The sequence below is a fragment of the Pristiophorus japonicus genome, chromosome 5, assembly GCF_044704955.1.
Source record: "Pristiophorus japonicus isolate sPriJap1 chromosome 5, sPriJap1.hap1, whole genome shotgun sequence".
NCBI classification, from domain to species: domain Eukaryota; kingdom Metazoa; phylum Chordata; class Chondrichthyes; family Pristiophoridae; genus Pristiophorus; species Pristiophorus japonicus.
In genome coordinates this window covers 131667271-131688893 of record NC_091981.1, presented here as the reverse complement: position 1 = coordinate 131688893, position 21623 = coordinate 131667271, and the positions used below count along the sequence as shown (strand labels likewise).

General features: G+C 41.3%; 1 protein-coding gene across 1 annotated transcript in view; it reads left to right on the top strand.

The window, feature by feature from the left end:
* Nucleotides 1-21623, top strand: part of sp4 (sp4 transcription factor) — a 109124-nt gene that overhangs the window by 84613 nt on the left and 2888 nt on the right. Inside the window, exon 5 of the mRNA XM_070880980.1 lies at nucleotides 545-744. Coding sequence (XP_070737081.1) covers nucleotides 545-744 — 200 coding nt within the window. The remainder of the gene's footprint in view (nucleotides 1-544; nucleotides 745-21623) is intronic.

Genomic DNA, 21623 nt, shown 5'->3' with positions numbered 1-21623 from the left:
TATAGGGTTCATTAAAATCAGTGTTTGCCAATTTCTTTCTGAAGTCCACATATACCTCCTGCAGAACATTCCCTTTGATTATATTTTGGTTTCCTGGAAGAAATTGGTTAATGAAGCATGGCCGACCCTTCATAAATTCATCCTGACTGCCCCTGATTATCTCATTAGTATTTACTATGTGCATGCCGCCTTATGATTTCTTAAGGGGGGGGTTGGAAATTTTGCCCTGACAAGGCCATCCTGGAAAAAGAAACTTAAGGCCAGCACTCATTGTATCCAGCAGCTGTTTCAGTGGACTCCCACTGAATTTATGGCAGGTGTCTGCTGTAATGACCAAACAATTTTCGGGCCAATGGAGCAACCTTAATTTTAGCGATTTTTAAATCAGCCTTTCTTTAATGCTTCAGCAATTTATTGAGAAAGAAACCACTATTTATACTTGAGTGCTGCATTATTTTCACAAAGGATGACTGGCTTATAGAAAATGTTGGCATGCTTTCGTTTTTCTTTTGGAATATTCCACCTGTCATTTCTGTTTAAATAGGAGCTCCAGTGAACCAGGGAAGAAGAAACAGCACATTTGCCACATGGAGGGCTGTGGAAAAGTCTATGGGAAAACTTCCCACTTAAGGGCACATCTTCGCTGGCACACTGGTGAGAGACCATTTGTGTGCAACTGGCTGTTCTGTGGCAAACGGTTCACACGGAGCGACGAATTGCAGAGGCATAGAAGAACTCATACAGGTTTGTAAAGAATAAAGATGACTACCTTTCTTTCTCTTTGTAAAATTCTAAACTGGTGCATTTATAAGTGAAAATTGCAACTGAAATATGGCTTGTTTTCAATGTTCAGGTCTATTCTCCCCTTTTTATTCCCCTGGCCATCACATTCTTTCTCCAGTCTGTGGAAGGATACTTTGAAGCTATGTTTTTAACTCTGATCTCACCAATATTGCTTCATAATCAATCAGCAGGTGATGTAATTCAGGTATTAGTTTCCACATGTACGCTGATGACACCCAGCTCTATCTCACCGCCACTTCTCTCGACCCCTCCAAGGTCTCCAAATTGTCACACTGCTTGTCCCACATCCAGTTTTGGATGAGCAAAAATTTTCTCCATTTTAAATATTGGGAAGATCAAAGCCATTGTTTTCAGTCCCCACCACAAATTCTGTTCCCTAACCACTGACTCCATCCCTCTCCCTAACATCTGTGTGAGGCTGAATCACACTGTTTGCAACCTTTTGTCATATTTGACCCTGAAATGAGCTTCGGTCCACATATCTGCGGCATAACTAAGACTGCCTATCTCCACCTCCGTAACATCACCCGTCTCTGCTCTTGTCTCCGCTCGTCCGCTGCTGAAACCATCATCCATGCTTTTGTTACCTCTAGACTTGACTATTCCAGCGCACTCCTGGCTGGCCTCCCACGTTCTACCCTACTAAACTGAGGTCATCCAAAACTCGGCTGCCTGTCCTAACCAAATCCCGCTCACTCATATTACCCCTGTGTTCGCTGACCTATGTTGGCTCCCAGTTAAGCAACGCCTCGATTTCAAAATTCTCATCCTTATTTTCAAATCCCTCCAACGCCTCACCCCTCCCTATCTCTAATCTCCTCACAACCCCCCCGAGATATCTGTGCTCCTCTAATTCTGCCTTCTTGAACATCCCTGATTATAATTGCTCAACTTTCTATTGCCTCGGCCCTAAGCTCTGGAACTCCCTGCCTAAACCTTTTCACCTCTCTACCCCTCGTTCCTCCTTTTAGACGTTCCTTAAAACCTACCTCTTTGACCAAACTTTTGGCCATCTGCGCTAATTTCTCCTTGTGTGGCTCAGTGTCAATTTCTTTTGTCTTCTAGTACACCTGTGAAGTGCCTTTGGATGTTTTATTATGTTAAAGGCACTATATAAATACAATTTGTTATTGTTAAGAGGCTTACCAAAAAGGGAAAAAATTATAAAACCTCGGAGCACTTGGGGGCTCAAGAATGTCCCAATGCAAAGAGAGCTTCTTATGAAACGTCCAGGGGTTTAAAAAAAAACTTAATGTCTTCATCATTGACTTTTTCAAACTCGAAGCTAAGCCAGATAGAGGATTCCAGTGTACAAACCTACTTCAAGTTTTTCTTACAAGGAATTCCTGATCTAAGTATACAATGTACGCAATGATACTTTTTAATCCTTATCACACTGTTTAAATCTGTTCATCGCCAGATTTCATTTAGAAACAGCAGTGTATGTTTTAGGAGCCTAATTCTTTAATGTAATATTTTTATGTGATTTCTGTTTGGATCGAATTTTTAATTGACTGGACTGTGGTACCAAAAAAAAAAAATTTTGTATCTGAAATTGGTTGAAAGCTTCAAGTCTAATCCTGAGGTGTCTTTGCGTGCTAGTTAAATATTAAGATTTAGATGTGTAACTGAGACAGTATGAGCATACATGGATACTTTGAATATTTGTTTATTCTGGTTTGAAGCAAGAACAAAACCAGAGGAGCATTGCTGTCCCGTTTAACAAGGGAGGCATTAGAATAGCTTCAGCAGTTAACCAGCAATAGAGCTGAATGATTGTCTTGCAATTTGTGGTAATGTTGGATACTGATGCCATGAAATTTTAAGTGCCAGCATGAAGGCATTCAATGTTCTTCGGTCTTCCATTACAGAAAAAAACCAGGCTTGATGGTCATTAATGTGGCAGGAAGATATATACATGTAATTTTGTTGTACAAGTGCAGTGTCGAGAATCTGGAACCCTTGGAACTGAAGCCGTTCTGGATTCCAGACTTTTCCGGACTTTTGATCGTCTTTCTGACGTCACGAATCCGGAAACACGCGAGCCCAGGTTCGGGTATTTCTGGATTTTGGAACATCAGAAAGGCCCTGCCGAGGAGCTGTTCAGGCTGGCCGGCCCCGTCGATAAGATTGTCAGGCGGGGCCCTGCCACGGAGGAGCTGTTCAAGCGGTCTGGCGAGGAGGCCCTGAATTAAGGTAGTGAGGAGAGGCAGGAGATCAGGCAGCGGCAGGACTCCAGGGTCGGCGGGTACGTATTCTGGGACATTTTATGAATTCCGGATGACCCTGCCACCGATTGGTCCGGAATCCGGAACTCCGGATTTTGGATGCTGCACCTGTACCACAAAAAGCAAGGGGTCTAATACGGATCCCTGTGAAACCCCACTGGAAACACTCTTTACAAAACCACACATCGACCATTACCCTTTGCTTCTTGTCGTTGAGCCATTTTGGGAGTCAACTTGCCATATTTCCTTGGATCCCATGGGCTTTTAATTTTCTGACCAGTCTGCCATGTGGGACCTTGTTAAAAGCCTTGGTAAAATCCACGTAGACGATGTCAAACGCACTACCCTCATCAACCCTCCTTGTTACCACCTCAAAAAATTCAATCAAGTTAGCCAGACACAACCTACCTGTAATAAATCCATGCTGACTGTCTGATTAATCTGTGCTCTTCTAAATGACAATTTATCCCGTCCCTCAGAATTTTTTCAATAATTTGCCCACCACCTAGATTAGGCTCACTGGCCTGTAATTACTTGGTCTATCCCATTCTTCCTTTTAAACAGCGGTACAATGTTCGTAGTCCTCCCAGCACCACACCTATAGCCAGAGAGGATTGGAAAATGATGCTCAGAGCCTCTGATTTTCTCCCTTGCTTCTCTTTACAGCTTGGGATGCATTTCATCTGAACCTGCCGATTGATGGTAAAGCATTAATGTTTCCCCTCTCACTATGTTTCTCTCATCTTATACTTCACACTTCTCCTCCTTAACTACAATGTCTGCATTGTCCCTCTCGTTTGTGAAGACAGGCGCAAAGTATTCGTTAAGAACCATATCTACATCTTCCACCTCTGCACACAGGTTACCTTCTGGTCTCTAATATATGGGAATATATTTGCCCTGAGCCCTCACTATCTCCTCCTTGAATGCCTCCCACTGCTCTGACACTGATTTACCTTGAAGTAGCTGTTTCCAGTCCACTTTTTTTCTATCACATAATAGTTTTGTAAAATTGGCCTTTCCACAATTGAGAACTTTTACTCCTGGTGCATGTCTGCCCTTTTCCATAACTATGCTAAACGTAACTGAATTATGATCACTACCACCAAAATGCTCTCTCACTGATACCCCTTCTATCTGCCCAGCTTCATTCCCTAAAACTAAGTCCAGAACCACTGCCTGTCTTGTTGGGCTTGATACATACTGGCTAAAAAAGTTCTCCTGAATGCATTTTAAGAATTCTATGCCCTCTATACCATTTACCTTAATTCTATCCGTTAATATTAGGGAAGTTGAAATCCCCTACTATTTCTGCCCTATTGTTTTTTCACCTATCTCCCTCTGACTATTTGAGGGTCTAAAGTACTCTCCCAACGTTGTGATTGTCCCTTTTTTTTTTTAAGTTAATGTATTGTAGGCCTTTCCTCAAAACTATTAATTTTATTAGCTTTTGGTTTACTGTGGTATATAATGATTGAATGAATGTAAAATATTAAATTTGGGGTTGTGTTGAGTATAATTAAATAGGTGTTTTTGATCTGTTGGGTTTCAGAACATATTTTGCGATCCATTTTTACATTTCTTTCCTCTTAAATGTCTAACTTTGAATTTTATCAAACAATGCTTAAGTACTTGACCGAAAATCAGTATGATTGGTCTAAAATGCTGTTAACTGCTCCCATTCTGCTAGAAAGTCACTGTTACATCTTCAGCAATCAATCAGAGGTACCTATTTTGCATAGGGATCTCAATATATCAACCTCCAAGTGTTAAACTGTTTGTAGCAAGTTAACATGGGACCAGCTTTAAAGGAATCATTCAATTATGAATCACATGAATTGTTAAATGTAAAATGGGTTTTGTTCAAAGGCTGTTTTACAAGGACATTCAGAAGTTTTAAAAGTGAAGGACTCTGCTTTATCACAGAGCAGTCGTAGCCAGCGTTATTTTTTAACCAAAGCTATTAAGAGTTATGGGCCAAAGGCGGGTAGATGGAGTTAGGTCACAGATGAACCATGAGCTCATTGAATGGTGAAACAGGCTCGAGGGGCTCAATGGTCTACTCCTGTTCTTATTTTCCTATGTTTAATTGTTAGCCTATCCATTTTAGTCAGTACTCTGTTGCTAGTACTGGGTTGTCGATAAATACATTTAAGCTGAAATTAAGTTATTTGCTGACTCCCTTCTCTGTGTAACTGATAATCAGTAGCTCTCTTCAGAGAGCAAGAAATTATCAGTTAATAAAAACAGAAAATGCTGAAGATACTCAGGTCAGGCAGAATCTGTGGGGAGGGAAACAGAGTTAACGTTTCAGATCGATGACCTTTCGTTATCAGTTGATACTACCTTCCCTGTAGCTGAGGTATCCAATATTTAAAAAAAACATTAAAAATTACGTAACAAAAAAAACAACCTCTGTTAGTTATCTCCTCATCCAATTCTACACTGGTGCTATTTAGTTCAGATTCTAGGAAACAGCCTTCATAAGATGACTCCATGCTTCTACCAAAATCCAACTCTGTTGTTACAGTTTTTGTGGGTCTACAATTCAGCTCTGGTGAGGAAACTGGATTTAGTGGTGTAAATGGAGTCAGTTCATTGGTGTGAAGGTGGGCATGCTCCATTTCTATGCTGTACTCCATTAGCCTCAAGCTACACAGATTCTATTTCTTAAGGTGTCCTAGTCTCTGGAAGCCTCACTCCAGAGATTTGAGCATATAATCTAGGCTGATACTTTAGCGCAGCACTACTACTGAGGGATCAGATGATTGATTAGATGTTAAAAACCAAGGCCCTGTCCGCCCTTTCAGATGGATGCAAAAGATCCCATGGCACTTTTCAAAGAAGAGCAAGGGAGTTATTATGGTGTACTGGTCAATATTTTATTCTTTCACCAAAAACAAATGATTTGTAAATTGATCACATTACTGTTTGTGGGACCATGCTGCGGAACAGATTGCCACATTTCCATACATTACAACAGTGGCTACACTTCAAAAAAGAGTACTTAATTAGCTATGAAGATCTTGGCGATGTCCTGGGGTTATGAACGGCACAAGATCCACGGCCCTGGACACAGTGGACCACTTCCCATATCTCGGGAGCCTCCTATCAACAAGAGCAGGCATCGACGACTAGATCCAACACCGCCTCTAGTGTGCCAGTGCAGCCTTCGGCCGCCTGAGGAAAAGAGTGTTTGAAGACCAGGCCCTCCAAACTGCCACCAAGCTCATGGTCTACAGGGCTGTAGTAATACCTGCCCTCCTGTATGGCTCAGAGACATGGACCATGTACAATAGACACCAAGTTGCTGGAGAAATATCACCAACGATGTCTCTGCAAGATCCAACAAATCCCCTGGGAGGACAGGCACACCTACATCAGCGTCCTCATTCAGGCTAACATCCCCAACATTGAAGCACTGACGGCTCCGCTGGGCAGGCCACATAGTTCGCATGCCAGACACGAGATTCCCAAAGCAAGTGCTCTATTCTGAGCTCCTTCACGGCAAACGAGCCAAAGGTGGGCAGCAGAAACACTACAAGGACACCCTCAAAGCCTCCCTGATAAAGTGCGACATCCCCACTGACACCTGGGAGTCCCTGGCCAAAGACCGCCCTAAGTGGAGGAAGTGCATCCGAGAGGGCGCTGAGCACCTCGAGTCTCAACGCCGAGAATATGCAGAAATCAAGCGCAAGCAGTGGAAAGAGCCTGCGGCAAACCAGTCCCACCCACCTTTTCCCTCAACGACTATCTGTCCCACCTGTGACAGAGTCTATGGCTCTCATATTGGACTGTTCAACCACCAAAGAACTCACTTCAGGAGTGGAAGCAAGTCTTCCTTGATTTCGAGGGACTGTCTATGATGATATATAAATGCAAGTTCTTCCTTTCTTTACTTCAATCTGTCTCCTGATTCTTATCATCCTGTGACTGTATGAATCTATTTTCATATATATTAAGTACACTCCAGACACTACTTTGGTGCAGATGCAAAACAAATTTAAAATGTGTGCTTTTAAAATGCTCTTTTACCTTCCATTCCAATCTGCAAACCAATCTTGACTAAAATTCCAAATGACTGAAACTCTCCTTACTTAACAATTAAAGTTTATGGATCCGAGATTGCCCTCCGCGGATAATTTGAATTAACTGAAGATTTAGCGCCCGTGGAGATGGGGCAGAGAATGGAGCGATATTCGGTACTTTGTTTTTTGGGAAGCCTCCTGAAACTCTTGGGTGCTGTTGGGGGTGGAAGACGGGTGGTGTCATTTAGTGTCACGCTGAGCACGACCGCGTGATGTGGTCATGCCTCGTCGCGCTGACTTATCGCAACATCCCTCCCCTTCACTTAAAGGGGAGGGACGCTCTGAGGCCTTGTGACGCTCACTGAGCCACCAGAGCGGGGTTCGGCCTCTCCGAGGCGGTAACAGGCCTTAAAAAGGGAAGCAATTTCGGCCCCTCTGACTTTTCAAAGGATAATTATTCCACCTTGGCAGAATCATATATTGTGTGTTACATGGTACAAAACTCTTGTCCTTCTAAAATAGTGCGTGATCTAAGGGTGATCAATGCCATACAACCTCGTTGAAAATATATCTTGTCGCACCTTGGGCTTTGCATTTTCTGGATCATGAGCAGATTTACCAATGTCAGCAGTAGCAAATGGGAATTAAAACTGCCAAAATCAAGAGGTAGCGGAAAGTTACAAGAACTACCACTCGGCAAACTGCTAGCAATAAAACAAGTAGCAAATTTAAAAAAAAATAATTCTTTTGGTTGCCACCGTTTTTATCCTCTGTCTCACGAGTAATTTATTGTATAGGCTTTGGCACTGAATTTGAGAAAATCAAACCTTTTATTTTGCATGTATTCTGATATGGAGGCCAGCGGCAACACTGACTGTGGCCTGCACAGCCAGTTACCACCCCCACCTTGGGTGGACTCACCGGCCTCCAAAAGTAATTAAATGACCCCGAGTCTAGAAAAATCAGCCAGAGTCAGGGTCGCATCTTTGTGGTCACAGATGCCCTCGTACACTAAAAATGCTCCCCACTTTTGCTAAAGTAGAAAATCACAGCCATGGTTTCTAATGTTGCATGGAAATAAAAGTTACAAGGTTAATAATCCCTCTCAAAGATAGCATTTCTAAACATCCAACCTCACTCCTTGCTTTCTCAATTTGAATGGCTAGTCTCTAATTCTCTCATCATCTACTTGTATGCTGTTGATACCTTTAAATAATTCTAAACACCTGAATAAAACTGGACAGATCACTCAACTGCAACCTTGGCACCAAATTTGGATACAACAAAAGCACACCTGGCAAATTTCTCCTCACATCTGGGGATAGTGTCAAAGCAACAGCCTGACATCGACATGGTTCTTTGAGTATGACTATCAGCCAATGTCCCAGACTTGTCGATCACCATTCCTGAGTATGCCCTGTCCCACTGGCAGGACAGACCCACCAGAAATGGGGGGGACTGTGGTATACAGTTTGGTGTAAGTGCCCCTGAGAGTCCTCAACATTGACCTCATGAAGTCTCATGGCTTCAGGTCAAACATGGACAAGGAAACCTCTTGCTGTGATTACTGCCCTCCCTCAGCTGATGAATCCATACTCTTTCCATGTTGAATACCATTTAGAGAAAGTACTGAGGGTGGGCTTGGGCACAGAATGTACCCTTAGTGGGGCACTTTAATGTCTATCACCAAGAGTGGCTCGGTAGCACCACCACTGACTGAGTTGGCCCGAGTCCTGAAGGACAAAGCTGTCAGACTGGGCCTGCAGCAGGTGGTGAGAGAAACAACACGAGGGAAAAACATACTTGACCTCCTCCTCACCAATCTACCTGTCACAGATGTATCTGTCCATGACAGTATTGATGAGGAGTGACCAAACATTTTTGGAGAATTATGATTGGTCCCTCTGCTATCTCCATCTCAACTTTTTCAATATTCTGGAATAAATACCATCTGAATGGCAAGCTAGAAGCTGTAAAATCTGTCAGACTTGGTGTTTTCCAAACATTCTGTAAATAAAGTTTAGGTAGTTTCCAATTAGGATAAGTGCCATTGTAAATTCGACCTGTAGCCACCATTGGCTGTCGCACCCTTGGTCACCTTAATTTTCACAACTGTGGATCAATGGCAGCGCATGGCTTCAGGTTTATGCAGACTGCTGTAAGACAACCCCACCATTTCATAAATCATGAGGCAAATGAACTGTGCAGCAGAGAATGAGATTTAACCCAGTGCTAGTTATCAATAACATTACCTGGGAATCAATTACAATCATTCAGCCTGTAGGTTTAAACTGGACACTGGTCCGTTGGTTTTAGTTTACCACTGGCCCTGCTTCAATTGTAACATGATCCCGAGAACATATTTTGGTGCATTTTTAAACTTTGGAAAATTATGTTCAGACCAATTTAGAACACTGCACAGCCACGATAATGACGTCAATTGCCTTCACTGCGATCTTACACCTTTAACTCCAAGATGGCAGCGCCCGTTGAGGTGGATTTTAAGATTTTCAGGTTATAAACTCAGGATAAAATCCTTCAGCGACGAAGTGAGCCCAACACCAAAGGTATTTCGATCCGAAGTTGCTACAGTGCGGCTCATTCAAGCCTCTCAGTGTGAAATACCAACCGCTCCTGTCCTCTGACCGTCCGCAGCCGCTGCTTCTTGGCAAATTCTCACTCCATGTGTCGAGGTCATTTCTGTCCCAGGTGGCGTTGCGGCCAGGAACCGAACCAAACCGAAGCGCAGCCTGTGTTCAGTGAGGAGAGTTTAATGGGTTGTTTCTATATTTGATGCGCTGCTTTGGATTCACCAACTGATTATTTTTATGTAAAAGTCGTGGATGATTGGATCCTTCTAATAAAAAAATCAATGTGAGACAGTACATTGGGATAAACCAACTCGTGGCCCCCCCTCCCAAACTGTTGAGAACCCCTGGCCAAATCCATGTGTTCCCAGCAGCCAATCTGCATCTTTAAGACTCCAAAAAAAACATTCTGCACTCCCACCAACCCTATTCTTCACCAACCTTTTAATTACTTCCCATTCCCTAGGATACCCTCATACTCATTTTAAGTCCCTCCACTACATCCCAACTTTACTCTTCCAGCTCGTATGTACGTTATAGCTTCTCCTCTCCCAAATTGGTATCAGAGCCTTCAGTATATCACAGCCGTGCAGTCAATTCTCTCCCTGAACCACCCCATCTTAGCATATCTCTCCCCGTGATCAAAAGTGTCTTCAAAACTATCTCAATCCTAGTTTCATCCATCAACCCCAACCTTCTTCACAAACTCCTACTTGGTATCCCTGTGTTTTTTTAATCAAAGGGCTAGGTTCTGAAATTGAATTCTATAAAATCTGGGTGAATAGCAGAAACATCTGACTCTGTCAGTCTGGTCCACGTGTAGCTGCATTACATGGTTGACTCTTTATGGCCTCGGAGCAACTATGGATGAGCAATAGAAGGCTGTCTTGCCAGTATCACCCACATCCCAAGAACAATTTTTTTCCCCCTTAAATTGCAATGATAGTGAGCATGGTTAACTGTATAGAACCACAGGTGACTTCAGGAGAACACACACAGGTTAATCGGCTGGGCAGATAGATGTTATGTGAAATTTAATGAGAATTCAGGAGGAAAAATGATAAATTTGGAGAAGCAGAGTCTTGGGATTCAGATGCATAAATCTTTAAAATATGTGGTTTGCAAAAATGAGGAAAAAACAAATTATTTATACAAATAGTCTTTCTCGTTCTTTGAAGTTTATTTCCACATACAAAGCTTTCTGGCCAAGTCCTCATTTCACTTCTGACCTGCTATGATTTTGAACAGTGTTTTAGTGGCCCGGAATTTGTGGTCGGCAGCGAAGCGAAGGCATTCGCTGCTGGTCCCAAAGTACGCTTCGCAGAAGGATCTCTCAATCTCTGTCAAGAACTTTGGGTTTTCTGACATTCAATTCAAATTGACAAAGTATAGTGGGAATTCCCCTAGTGCGAACTGCTGTGACATTCACAAGCTGTCTAAGCAGCCAATCAAAAGATAGAATTCTCGGATTGCGAACAAGGAAGTTAGTAAGCCCTTAAAATTCTAACTTTAAAAAAAATATTAGAGCAAAACAAAGATTGGAGCTCTCGCATGAGGAAAAGGCAAACCTAAAATAAAGATGGACAAACTTTAAAAAAAACATTTTTTTAAGCAACTTTAATTTTAAAAAAACGGTATATATTTTAAGTTTCTTAATTTTAATTTTATTACAATGGACAAATTTCATACTGCACAAAATTAAAATTCGTTGTCGAGGCTCTTAACGTTTGTTTAGCTGTAATAATGCTGTCAAAACCCCAGTTATACCTAATCCCTTTGGGTCTAACTTTCAGCAGGGAATTTAGCAACGCAATTACTGCAGAAGAGCCAAAGTTTTTGTCACTCTCCCTGATTAGGTAGGGGGTGTTTTGGAGTGTCATTGACAGACCGCAACTTTAGGAATTCTGCATGCTGCCTCACATGAGCCAAAACCCAAAGTTGCGGTCAGTTTCAAAAGTGGAATGATGGCAAGCACTGCCAGTTCACCGTCATCCCGCCCTCAAATTCCGGGTCAATGAGTTTAAATACTTACTAACCTATATGATGTTTTCCAGCTGCATGTTTTATAGTTGCATTTATTAACTAGCATTTCATTGAAAGTTATTTACGCACAATGATATTGTCACTGACTTGTTTCAATGCTTTTGCTGGTCTTGTAGGTTTTATAGGGCAAGGACTTTATTTGCCTGTGGGTCTGAGTAGTACTGTGGAGTTTAAACTTCAAAAAATGAGGAATACTGTGCCTACATTAATTCATTTTTTGGAGCACTGTAACAAAATTACTGTTGAGGGCTATAGTAAACAATGACTGGGAGTTGCACGGGTTGATTAATCAAGATGAAAATTGATAAAACAAGTAAAATAGGCTACCCTATATTTTTTCAAAAAAACAGATCAATTTGAGAAAATTATAGTTACAACCATGACGACTTGCTGATCTTGATTGCCTAATTGGCCCATAGCCAAGTACCAGTAACAATGTTTTATCAAGAAAACCATGGAGTTCATTTTATGCAACTGGGATCAAAACCAGTTATTAAGTTATAGACATTGTGAGTGGCGCACACAGACTGACTCAACCATGAAGAACACATTGTTTGCACCATGAAGAACACATTGTTTGCAGTAATTAAGGGTGTGCTGGGCAGGGTTGAACTTACTGCCAACTTTCTCCTTTATAAACAAATGTTCTCGCTGATTTTAATCTTGTTCACAGTTAATAGAAAAAAGCCTTATTTTGACCCCAAAAATACGAACATTGCTGTTTTATATTGCTCTGTTGGAGACTTTATTGTGAAATAGCTAAACTTCAATTATTCTTAAAAAAAACATCACATATTTAAAAACTGTATTTTCAAACAGACTATTTGAAGGTCTATTGAATGACTCACTAAAGATTGCATTGATCTGAATTACATATATTTGATTTGGGTGTTGATTATAAACCATAGCAGCTTTTTAATGTTTGGTACTTGTGTTGTACCAGAATAAAACTACAAAATAAGTGTGATCCAAGTAGTTAAAAGATTTCTCTTCCAAAGTTCAGGATCATGGTTGGCTGTCATAGCAGTTTGTTAATAATCCAATTAAAGAATGAAGCTTAAGTTTGTTTGTCAAATGAACTAGAGGTGGGATTACTGCTAGTAATTTACTAACTGCTATATAGTAGTATTTCATATTTTTCCAAGGGTTAAGAGACTTATGTAGCGGACATTTAAACAAAGCTAGGGTAGATCTCAGCTGGGGGAGCAGCAGGGGAGTCAATAGTCTTGGTGCATCTAAGTTACAGAGTGGCACGTCAAGCAAGTCCTTTTCCAGATAGAAATCCAGTGACCTCTACTGGAATTGCACAAGTCGACATCTGGTGATGACAGGATTGGGCATGGGCTTGGTTGTAATGTCTTCTGCAGTCAAATAGACTGTCGGCATTCACTGTTGAATCGTGTACATGAAAGAATAGTCACTTGGATAAGAAATGACTGCTGTCTGAAGAATAGTACCTCTTCGAGAGAGGAGGGGACACAATTAGGAAGGAAGTGGAAAATTTGAGAGTAATTTTTGTTTTTTCTTTTATGGCACTTGGGCATAGCTCCATGCAGGATATTGTGATTACAGCATATGTTCATCTAAAATTCCAATATGCTGAAGCAGATTCTATATTAAACTTACAATGATAACTTTTAATAGTGTGTTTACTGCCTGATTTGAGCGATCCCAGAGGAATATCCAATATATGAGAAGTGTTAGAAATAGCCAAGTTTAAGACTATCTCTGGCCAATAATAATCAGGATCGACTGTAAACCAATCTGGTAGATATATTGTATTTAATCAGAGTTTAAGACGGAATATAACGCATTAGTTATACAGCAAAAACATACGACTATAACAGATAGTTGATCCCGATCGGACAAATGGCTGGTGCACATGAGTAGTTCTCTGCCTTGCAGTCTCTTTCTCTAGCTCGAGCTTCCTTTGGTAAAGCATGGGATCACTGAGTTTTTGACCAGCTCAACTTCTGTTTCACTCTCCCTTCACACCGTTTGTGAGTATAACCTTGAACAGGCTACTTTTATTATTTTTTTAAGGGTGGGTCTGACATGGGATATTGACGAGACCTTGACCTATAGAGGTTTCCCTAAAAACTCAGTATCAAATAAGACTTTGAGTTCTTTGTCTAAAGATGTCTTCTGATTTTCTTGGCCACATGTCTGTCTTTATACTTCCCAGAGTTTGTTCTTTGAAATTTGTTTCATCTCTCTTATCCCTATTCTCTCCTTTGATCCCATGAGACCAAACCAGAAAATTGCTCGCTTTAGAGTCATTATCTCCTTTATGACTTGGTAACATATTTACGTTAACTCTCTCAACTTCCATCCATTCTAAATCTTTCTATAGCAAATTATCTTAAAGATACATAAACAAAGCTGAAGTTTTAACTTGAAAACAACAGATAATGGTTGTCAGAGTGCAGAATGCTATAACATCTCAGCAGGGTACCAAAACATTAGCATTTCTAAGCATCTAATACTTGTCTCAGTAGACATTTTGACTCCTGTTCAAAACAACAGCATTCTTATTTTTCGTGTCAGTTTCATACATTTTGAACCCCTGATTTTTAACAGAAGAGACCATAAAGTACATTTGGTTATAATAATTCATTATATGGAACATCTGGGACTTTGATGAATTACGGGAACAATAGTCTATCTCCTTAACCGATTAAGTTTAAGGATTTGAATGATTGACAAAGCTTTGAAGTGGCAGCTTGAACATTATTTACACAAAGTTTATCACTGAATTACATGTACTTCTAAGTTTTTTTTTGCCGATGCACCATGACACACGAATAAGACAGCCTCCTGCCCAAGGCTCAGATTATTCGATTTTTTTAATTCATGAAATTCAAGAACCTAAGACAGCTACCGCCTACACGAGAAAGATGTATATTTTATAATAATTCAAAGCACGTGTTATGTGTGGAATCAGCACCGTGATTGTTGGCTGCTTAAACTTAAGTAGACCCACATACTTTGAAGGGAGGGTGGCGGGGGCAACTCTATAACCTTACGAGCTAAAATTAATTGAGCATCGACTTTACTCCTTGCCAAAATCCGCACCAATCAATTTAACAAATCAGTTAAGCAAACCAATTTAACTTGCATCCTTTGCTTTATGTGGCATCTACAGAATAATTACCATTCAATTGTTAGCTGGTTTCAAAGTGTAAGGCCATTGAAACAAATTACCCCATTAGCAGTGTCATCGTCATCGTCGTCATCATCATAGGCGGTCCTTCGAACGAGGATGACTTGCTTCCACTTGAGCTCTCAGATGTTTCAATGAAGGACCCGATGTTCCAGTCCTGAACTCCAGTTGAGGGGGTGGAAGATGCCTGTGCGTGGATATTTTTAACGTGTGGTGACTATTGCATATCAGCCACCACACGGGCTTGACAAAGCTAGGCCTTTATCCGGTGGCAATGGTTAATCAGGACGACTGGAGACCTGCTCTGCTGCACGGACCTAGTGCACACACATCGCAGTTAGCTTATAATAAAAACAGAAATGCTCAGCAGGTCAGGCAGCATCTGTGGCGAGAGAAACAGTATTAATGTTTTAGGTTGATGACCCTTTGTCAGAACTGGAAAAAGTTAGATATGTAACAGGTTTTTAAGCAAATGCAGGGGCAGGGAAAGTGGGACGGTGGGGGGCGGGCGGGGGGGGGGGTGGGGGGAGAGAGAGGAGGAGGAGGAGGAACAAAAGGGAAGGTCTGTGATAGGATGGAAGGCAGAAGAGATTAAAAGACAAAAAGGATGATGCTGCAAGACAAAAGGAGATGGTAATGGGACAAGTTAAGAAACAAAAGATGAGTCTAGATAGGGTGTAAATGGAAATGGCAGAATCATCAACAGCTGTTATGGGAAAGAAAAAAAATAGGGGCAGAGGTCATGGTTTGAAATTGTTGAACTCGATGTTGAGTCCAAAAGGCTGTAAAGTGCCTAAACAAAAGATGAGGTGCTGTTCCTCGAACTTGCGTTGAGCTTCATTGGAACAGTGTAAGAGGCCAAGGACGGAGAGATCAGAGTGGGATTGGAGCGGAGAATTAAAGTGACAGGCGACCGGAAGCTCGGGTCATCATGCTTATAGACTGAACGGAGGTGTTCTGCAAAGCGGTCGCTCAATCAGCATTTGGTCTCCCCAATGTAGAGGAGACCATATCTTGAGCAGTAAGTACAGTATACTAAATTGAAAGTACAAGTAAATCGCTGTTTCACACGGAAGGAGTATTTGGGGCCTTGGACAGTGGGAAAGGGAGGAGGTAAAAGGGCAGGTGTTGCATCTCCTGCACTTGCACGGGAAGGTGCTGTGGGAAGTGGAGGGGGTGCTGGGGATGATTGAGTAGTAGATCAGGGTGTCGCGGAGGGAGCGGTCCCTTCGGAATGTTGAGAGGGGAGGGGACGATGTGTTTGGTGGTGGATGATGCTAAAGTTGGCGGAAATGGTAAATGATGATCCATTGAACGTGAAGGCTTGTGGGGTGAAAGGTGAGAATAAGGGGAACCCTATCGTTCTGGGAGGTAAAGGAAGGGGCGAGAGCAGAATTGCAGGAAATAGAATGGACACGGTCGAGGGCCTTGTTAGACACAGTCAAGGGCCTTGTTAACCATGGCGGAGGGGAATCCTCAGTTGAAGAAAAAGCAAGACATATCGGAAGCACTAGTATGGAAGGTGGCATCGTCAGAACAGATGCAAAGGAGGTGGAGAAACTGTGAGAATAGAATGGAGTCCTTACAGGAAGCTGGGTGGGAGGAAGTGTAGTCCAGGTAGATGTGGGAGTAAGTGGGCTTATAGTGAATGTTTGTCAATAGCCTATCCCCAGAAATGGAGACCGAGAAGTTGAGGATAGGAAGAGTCGGAGCTGGACCATGTAAAGTGAGGGAAGGGTGGAAATTGGATGCAAAGTGAATGAAATTTTCTAGTTCAGGGCGAGAGCAGGAGATGGTACCGATACAGTCATCAATGTACCAGAAAAAGAGGTGAGTGTAGGACTGGAACAAAGAATGTTCCACATATCCCATGAAAAGACAGGCACAGCGAGGACCCATGCGGGTTCCCATAGCAACATCTTTAATTTAGAGGAAGTGAGTGGAGTCAAAGGATAAGTTGTTCGATGTGAGAACAAGTTCAGCCAGGCGGAGGAGGGTGGTGGTGGATAGGGACTGGTTGGGCCTCTGTTCAAGGAAGAAGCAGAGCGCCCTCAGGCCATCCTCGTGGGGGATGAAAATGTAGAGAGATTGGACATCCATAGTGAAAAGGAGATGGTTGGGGCCAGGAAACTGGAAATGGTTAAAGTGGCAGAGGGCATTGGAAGAGTCGCGGATGTAGGTGGGAAAAGACTGGACAAGGGTAGAAAAAAAAGAGTCCAGATAAAAGAAATCAGTTCCGTGGGCAAGAACAGGATGAAACGATGGGTCTACCAGGGCAGTCCCGTTTGTGGATCCTGGGAAGGAGGTAAAAGCAGGCTTTGCGGGGTTGACGGCTGTGGAAGGAAGATCTCCAGAGAATAGGTCAATGACGGTCTGGGAAATTATGGCTTGATGTTCGGTAGTGGGGTCATGGTCTATGGGGGGATAGGAGGAGGTGTCAGAGAGTTGACGTTCAACCTCCACAAGGTAGACGTCGGTCCGCAAAACAACAACAGCACTGACCTTGTCAGCAGGTTTAATAATGTTGGGGTTGGACCCGAGAGAGCGGTGTGCTGCAAGTTCAGAGGGAGGTAGGTTGGAGTGAATGAGGGGAGCAGAGAAATTGAGATGGCAGTTCGTAATGAAAAGATCTAGAGAGGCTAAGAGGCCAGAGGGATCCGGGTAGATCTAACTTTCTACGGTAACTTTAATTCTTATTTACAGTGTAACTAGCAATTTCTTGACTTTCACAGGGGAGGTTGATAATGAGCTTTGGTTTTTGCTAGGCTAACAGCAGAGCAGCACAAATTGTCCAGCAATTCGTGCTGATTTACAACTCACTGGGTATCTTCCTCGCACAAGTGTCTGGATTGTTATACACACTTAACGGCGTGCACCTTCAACTCGCAGTTATATTGCTAGCAAATTCTGGCCGATTTATTAACCTTGTCTGACTAAACAGGAGTACTACACTGTTGGCTAAACAAACAATCGGTCAAATTTTGCTGTAGCAGGGCATCTAACAGTCTGCATCAGTTAGACTTGCCTTTGCACGTTTAGGTTTTTACATATTTTGCATAGGAAGTTGCCGAAAGTGCGAGCTGATAACATCGCAGCGAGGGAAACAGGGCATCTCGGACCCGAGTGACCTGGGTAAGCAACTGTGTATCTCCTTAACCAGAGTGAAGGTTTGTGAAATTAACAGCGCAAGGACGGAGAAGGAAGTGTAAATTAAACTGGGCGAATTCAGTGTCAAATCAGTTAGGGAAGACAAGATAAAGAGCGGGAAAGAAAGATTGGATTAAGAGACCGAGAGTACAAATTCAACATAAGGAAAAAGTAAAAAAATGCTCTCTGCATTTTAAATTTAACATTTTTTAAATTTCCAACAATAAAACCTGAAGGAATGAGACACCACACTTGTAATAGTTAATTTTCAGTGCCAGAGAGATTGATTGACAGTAATTAATACTTATCATGTCGTTAAAATGGTACTTAGACTGGAATAGACAAGATCTAACTTTCTGCCTCTGCAGTATTTTGCTTTTGATTTAACTTTGTGTTGAGTTTAGTTCGTATCTACCGCACAAGTACAGCAACTTCACATCATTCAGTGCATTTCAATAGTGAGTCAGACTTGCCGTTTTCGCAAAGCTAATGGTGGAGTGACGCAACTCAGACAGCAACTTTTGGATATTTGAGTTTAACCGTGCATTTATCCCTCACCTGAAGTTACTCCACCATTTGCGCATAAATAATGTCAAGCGCCATTCGCCTCACTGTTATTTTGACAGGAAAATCTGGGCCAATGTGTCACAATGAAGCTTTTAAAAAAAATGTTGTGATTACTAAACAGGTGGGCATTCTGTTGAAATAGCCTTAAGGTTGTAAAAGGTGAACATTCAGTTTGAAAATGTCTAATTGATGTACGTTCCTATGAAAATTATTTATTATGTTTTTGATCTAGGTTACTAGCAATATTTATTCCTTGTTTCACTTTAGATATTTGATTTGCCTTTTTTCCATAGTGAATCAGAGGGGGTCTGAGTTGCACTTTAATCTGATTGTGCTGATATATATTTGTAACTTAGGTGTTGTACAGCACTGGCTTGAATCAACCTGTTTAATAGGCCATCGTTGCCTGTGGCAGTTTGCCCAGAGTGCTTTGTTGCATCTGATAGGATGAAGTTTGGTAAATTATTAATATGGTTTCAGGGCACTGTATACTAAATGCAGTGATATTTTTATTGGCTAGAGACGGCTGACAGTTAGGCATGTTGTTAATGATGCTATAGTAACTAAGTTAAACGTGTCTCCAAATAGTAGTAAAGTGCAATCTGGCAGCAGCAGATAGGATTCAGTTGTCATGGGAATTGGAACTAATCTTAATGTACAAAAACTATAATCCAATCATAATCAGTAATCAGACACGTGTAAACATAAATATTAAAGCAAAAAGTTAAATTAAATAGATGATCTGGTGAAAGACTTCACACACAGTTAAAATGATTGCCGCAGATTGCCAGAAAACCCAATGATTGCTTCAATCACAACCTAACAAGCAATGCAGAATCAATTGTTTTTGGAATTAACTTAATTGAAATTGAATTTTCATGTACATCAAATCAGCTTAAAAGTGGTTAACTAAATAGTCAAGTGTGTATTTCATGTCTTGCACAGTACTTTTCTAAAGTCGCACAGAATCCTCTCCAGCTTCTTCACATTGCCATTTGATACTAATGCATATGTCTAAAGCCAGCTAATGAACAAAAGAAAAGATGGTCTGAGTAGCTAAACCAAGTGTGCACAAAGGTATTTTCCTCCTTTAGGGAAGTTAGTGACTTAACTATGAATTGATATTGCCCGAAATGGAATTCATTAATTGATTGGCACAGCCCTAATTAAATGTAAGTTAAGTTTGCAAATTTAGAACATCAAGTTTGGGTTTCTGTATGGAAGGGTGATAGGTAATTAAGGGATTTGATGAGTTCATTGACATTCTATACTCTGCTCAATATTCTTTAGTGTGCTAATTGTTTAGTGTCTGGGGAAAACAACTGCTATTTAGTCATTTTTATTATTTTTTATGGTTGGGAATGCTGGGTTTCCTTAAATTCGGATAGTTTATTTGGAAATAGCATTGCCTGAGGAACACACCAATGTGGTGGTTTGGGAATTTCCTTAGCTAACATTTTATCTTCATGAATTTTCCTTTTTATTTTGCACTGATGCACAGATATGCAATGTAGGACCAACTGTAAACTGCAGAAACAAACTCTGGGAACAAAAGTGCTATTAAGGAGCAGAGTAAAATCTAAAGATTCCCTATGTGAGAAATATTGGAAAATAACAACAAGCACAGTTATTTAAGGATTTTGTTTTACCCTCTCTCTTTCTCCACTTCTGTCCTGAAGGTAGTGACTCTTGCTGAGGTATAGGTACTAGCGTGCTGGCAGTTCTCCAGTACAACACTCAAGTGGCTATTCTCGTGTAAACCTATATGCTGAGAGTCAGCAGGCTATTTTGCGGTGATGTGCATCATAATTGAGCCCAATTCTGTATGCATCCACCTGTTACCTGCTTGAGATCTACCTTTGCACAGGCTGGGAATTGAACTTTGGACTTTCTGTTTATATAGCAGTTATAAGGTTGGGTGTGCTGTAGATACTATCTTGGTACAGTGGCATTGGTCGCTCCTGTAAGCGGTCTGAGTATCTTACTTTTGCGGGAGATGACTCATACTACCCTATATTCGCTTGCATGATAACATGAGCCAGGCGTGTAACAATAGTGCCTCCTTGTCACCTAAGGCAGATATTTGTATCTTTCACATGTGAACAACTTCAATGTCTCTGAAGGCAGGCTGAGTAAACATTTTTGTGAGAGAAGGCCAGATATGAGTCATGTTGCTTAAAATTTTGGTACGGTGAACTTGCAGAACAGTTGTCATGACTAGATATGTGTTATATCATCGTACAATTTAATTTTAACATAATACAAAATAATGAACACGCCATGTCAGTGGCTCATCTTATTTGACTAGCTAAAATGGATTCTAAGTATCCTTCAGTATTTCTAACCTCTGCTTCAGTGGAAGTTTTCACAGCTTTCTCTTTAACAAACCAAACTGTGCTCACAGTTTTCCTGTTTCAAGTCTCTCTACTCTCTAGTCTCCCTCTGTTCATTGATACTATGAGTGTGAGCTGTTTTTCAATTACCTAAACAAGCTAAATTACCTATGGTTTAGATTCTGGGGGAAACAACTGTCATTTAGAATATTAACCACCATTAGAATATTAACCACCATTTATCTTGTGCCTTTTTTTAAAAAAAACCCATCATTAATAATATCTCCACATATGCTGCCTGACCTGCTGAGTGTTTACAGCATATTCTGTTTTTTTTTTAAATCCTTTCTGTGGAAACATGGTGAAAATAATCCTGAAATTTGACACTGGCTTAGTATTATGCAGTGCATTTTTCTAGTAAGTAATCTGCATACCCTGTGACTAGCTTTTAATGGAAAAAGTGCTCAGACGTGTGTGTGTGTGTACAGATGAATTGATGGAAACGTTTGCTGTTGACCAGTACTTAACTGCCAGAGTCTGTTTTGCCTACCTATACTCAATGAATTTGATGTGGAAAAATGGTTAGCATGGTGAAATGTGTTCCCCAAAATGTCTTGTAATAAAAACAGAATTTCACTTGTTCAGTCACCATAAACCAGTCGGCATAATTGTAATCTGATAGAATTACAGAATGTAATCCCCAAACCCTCCCCAGTAAAAAT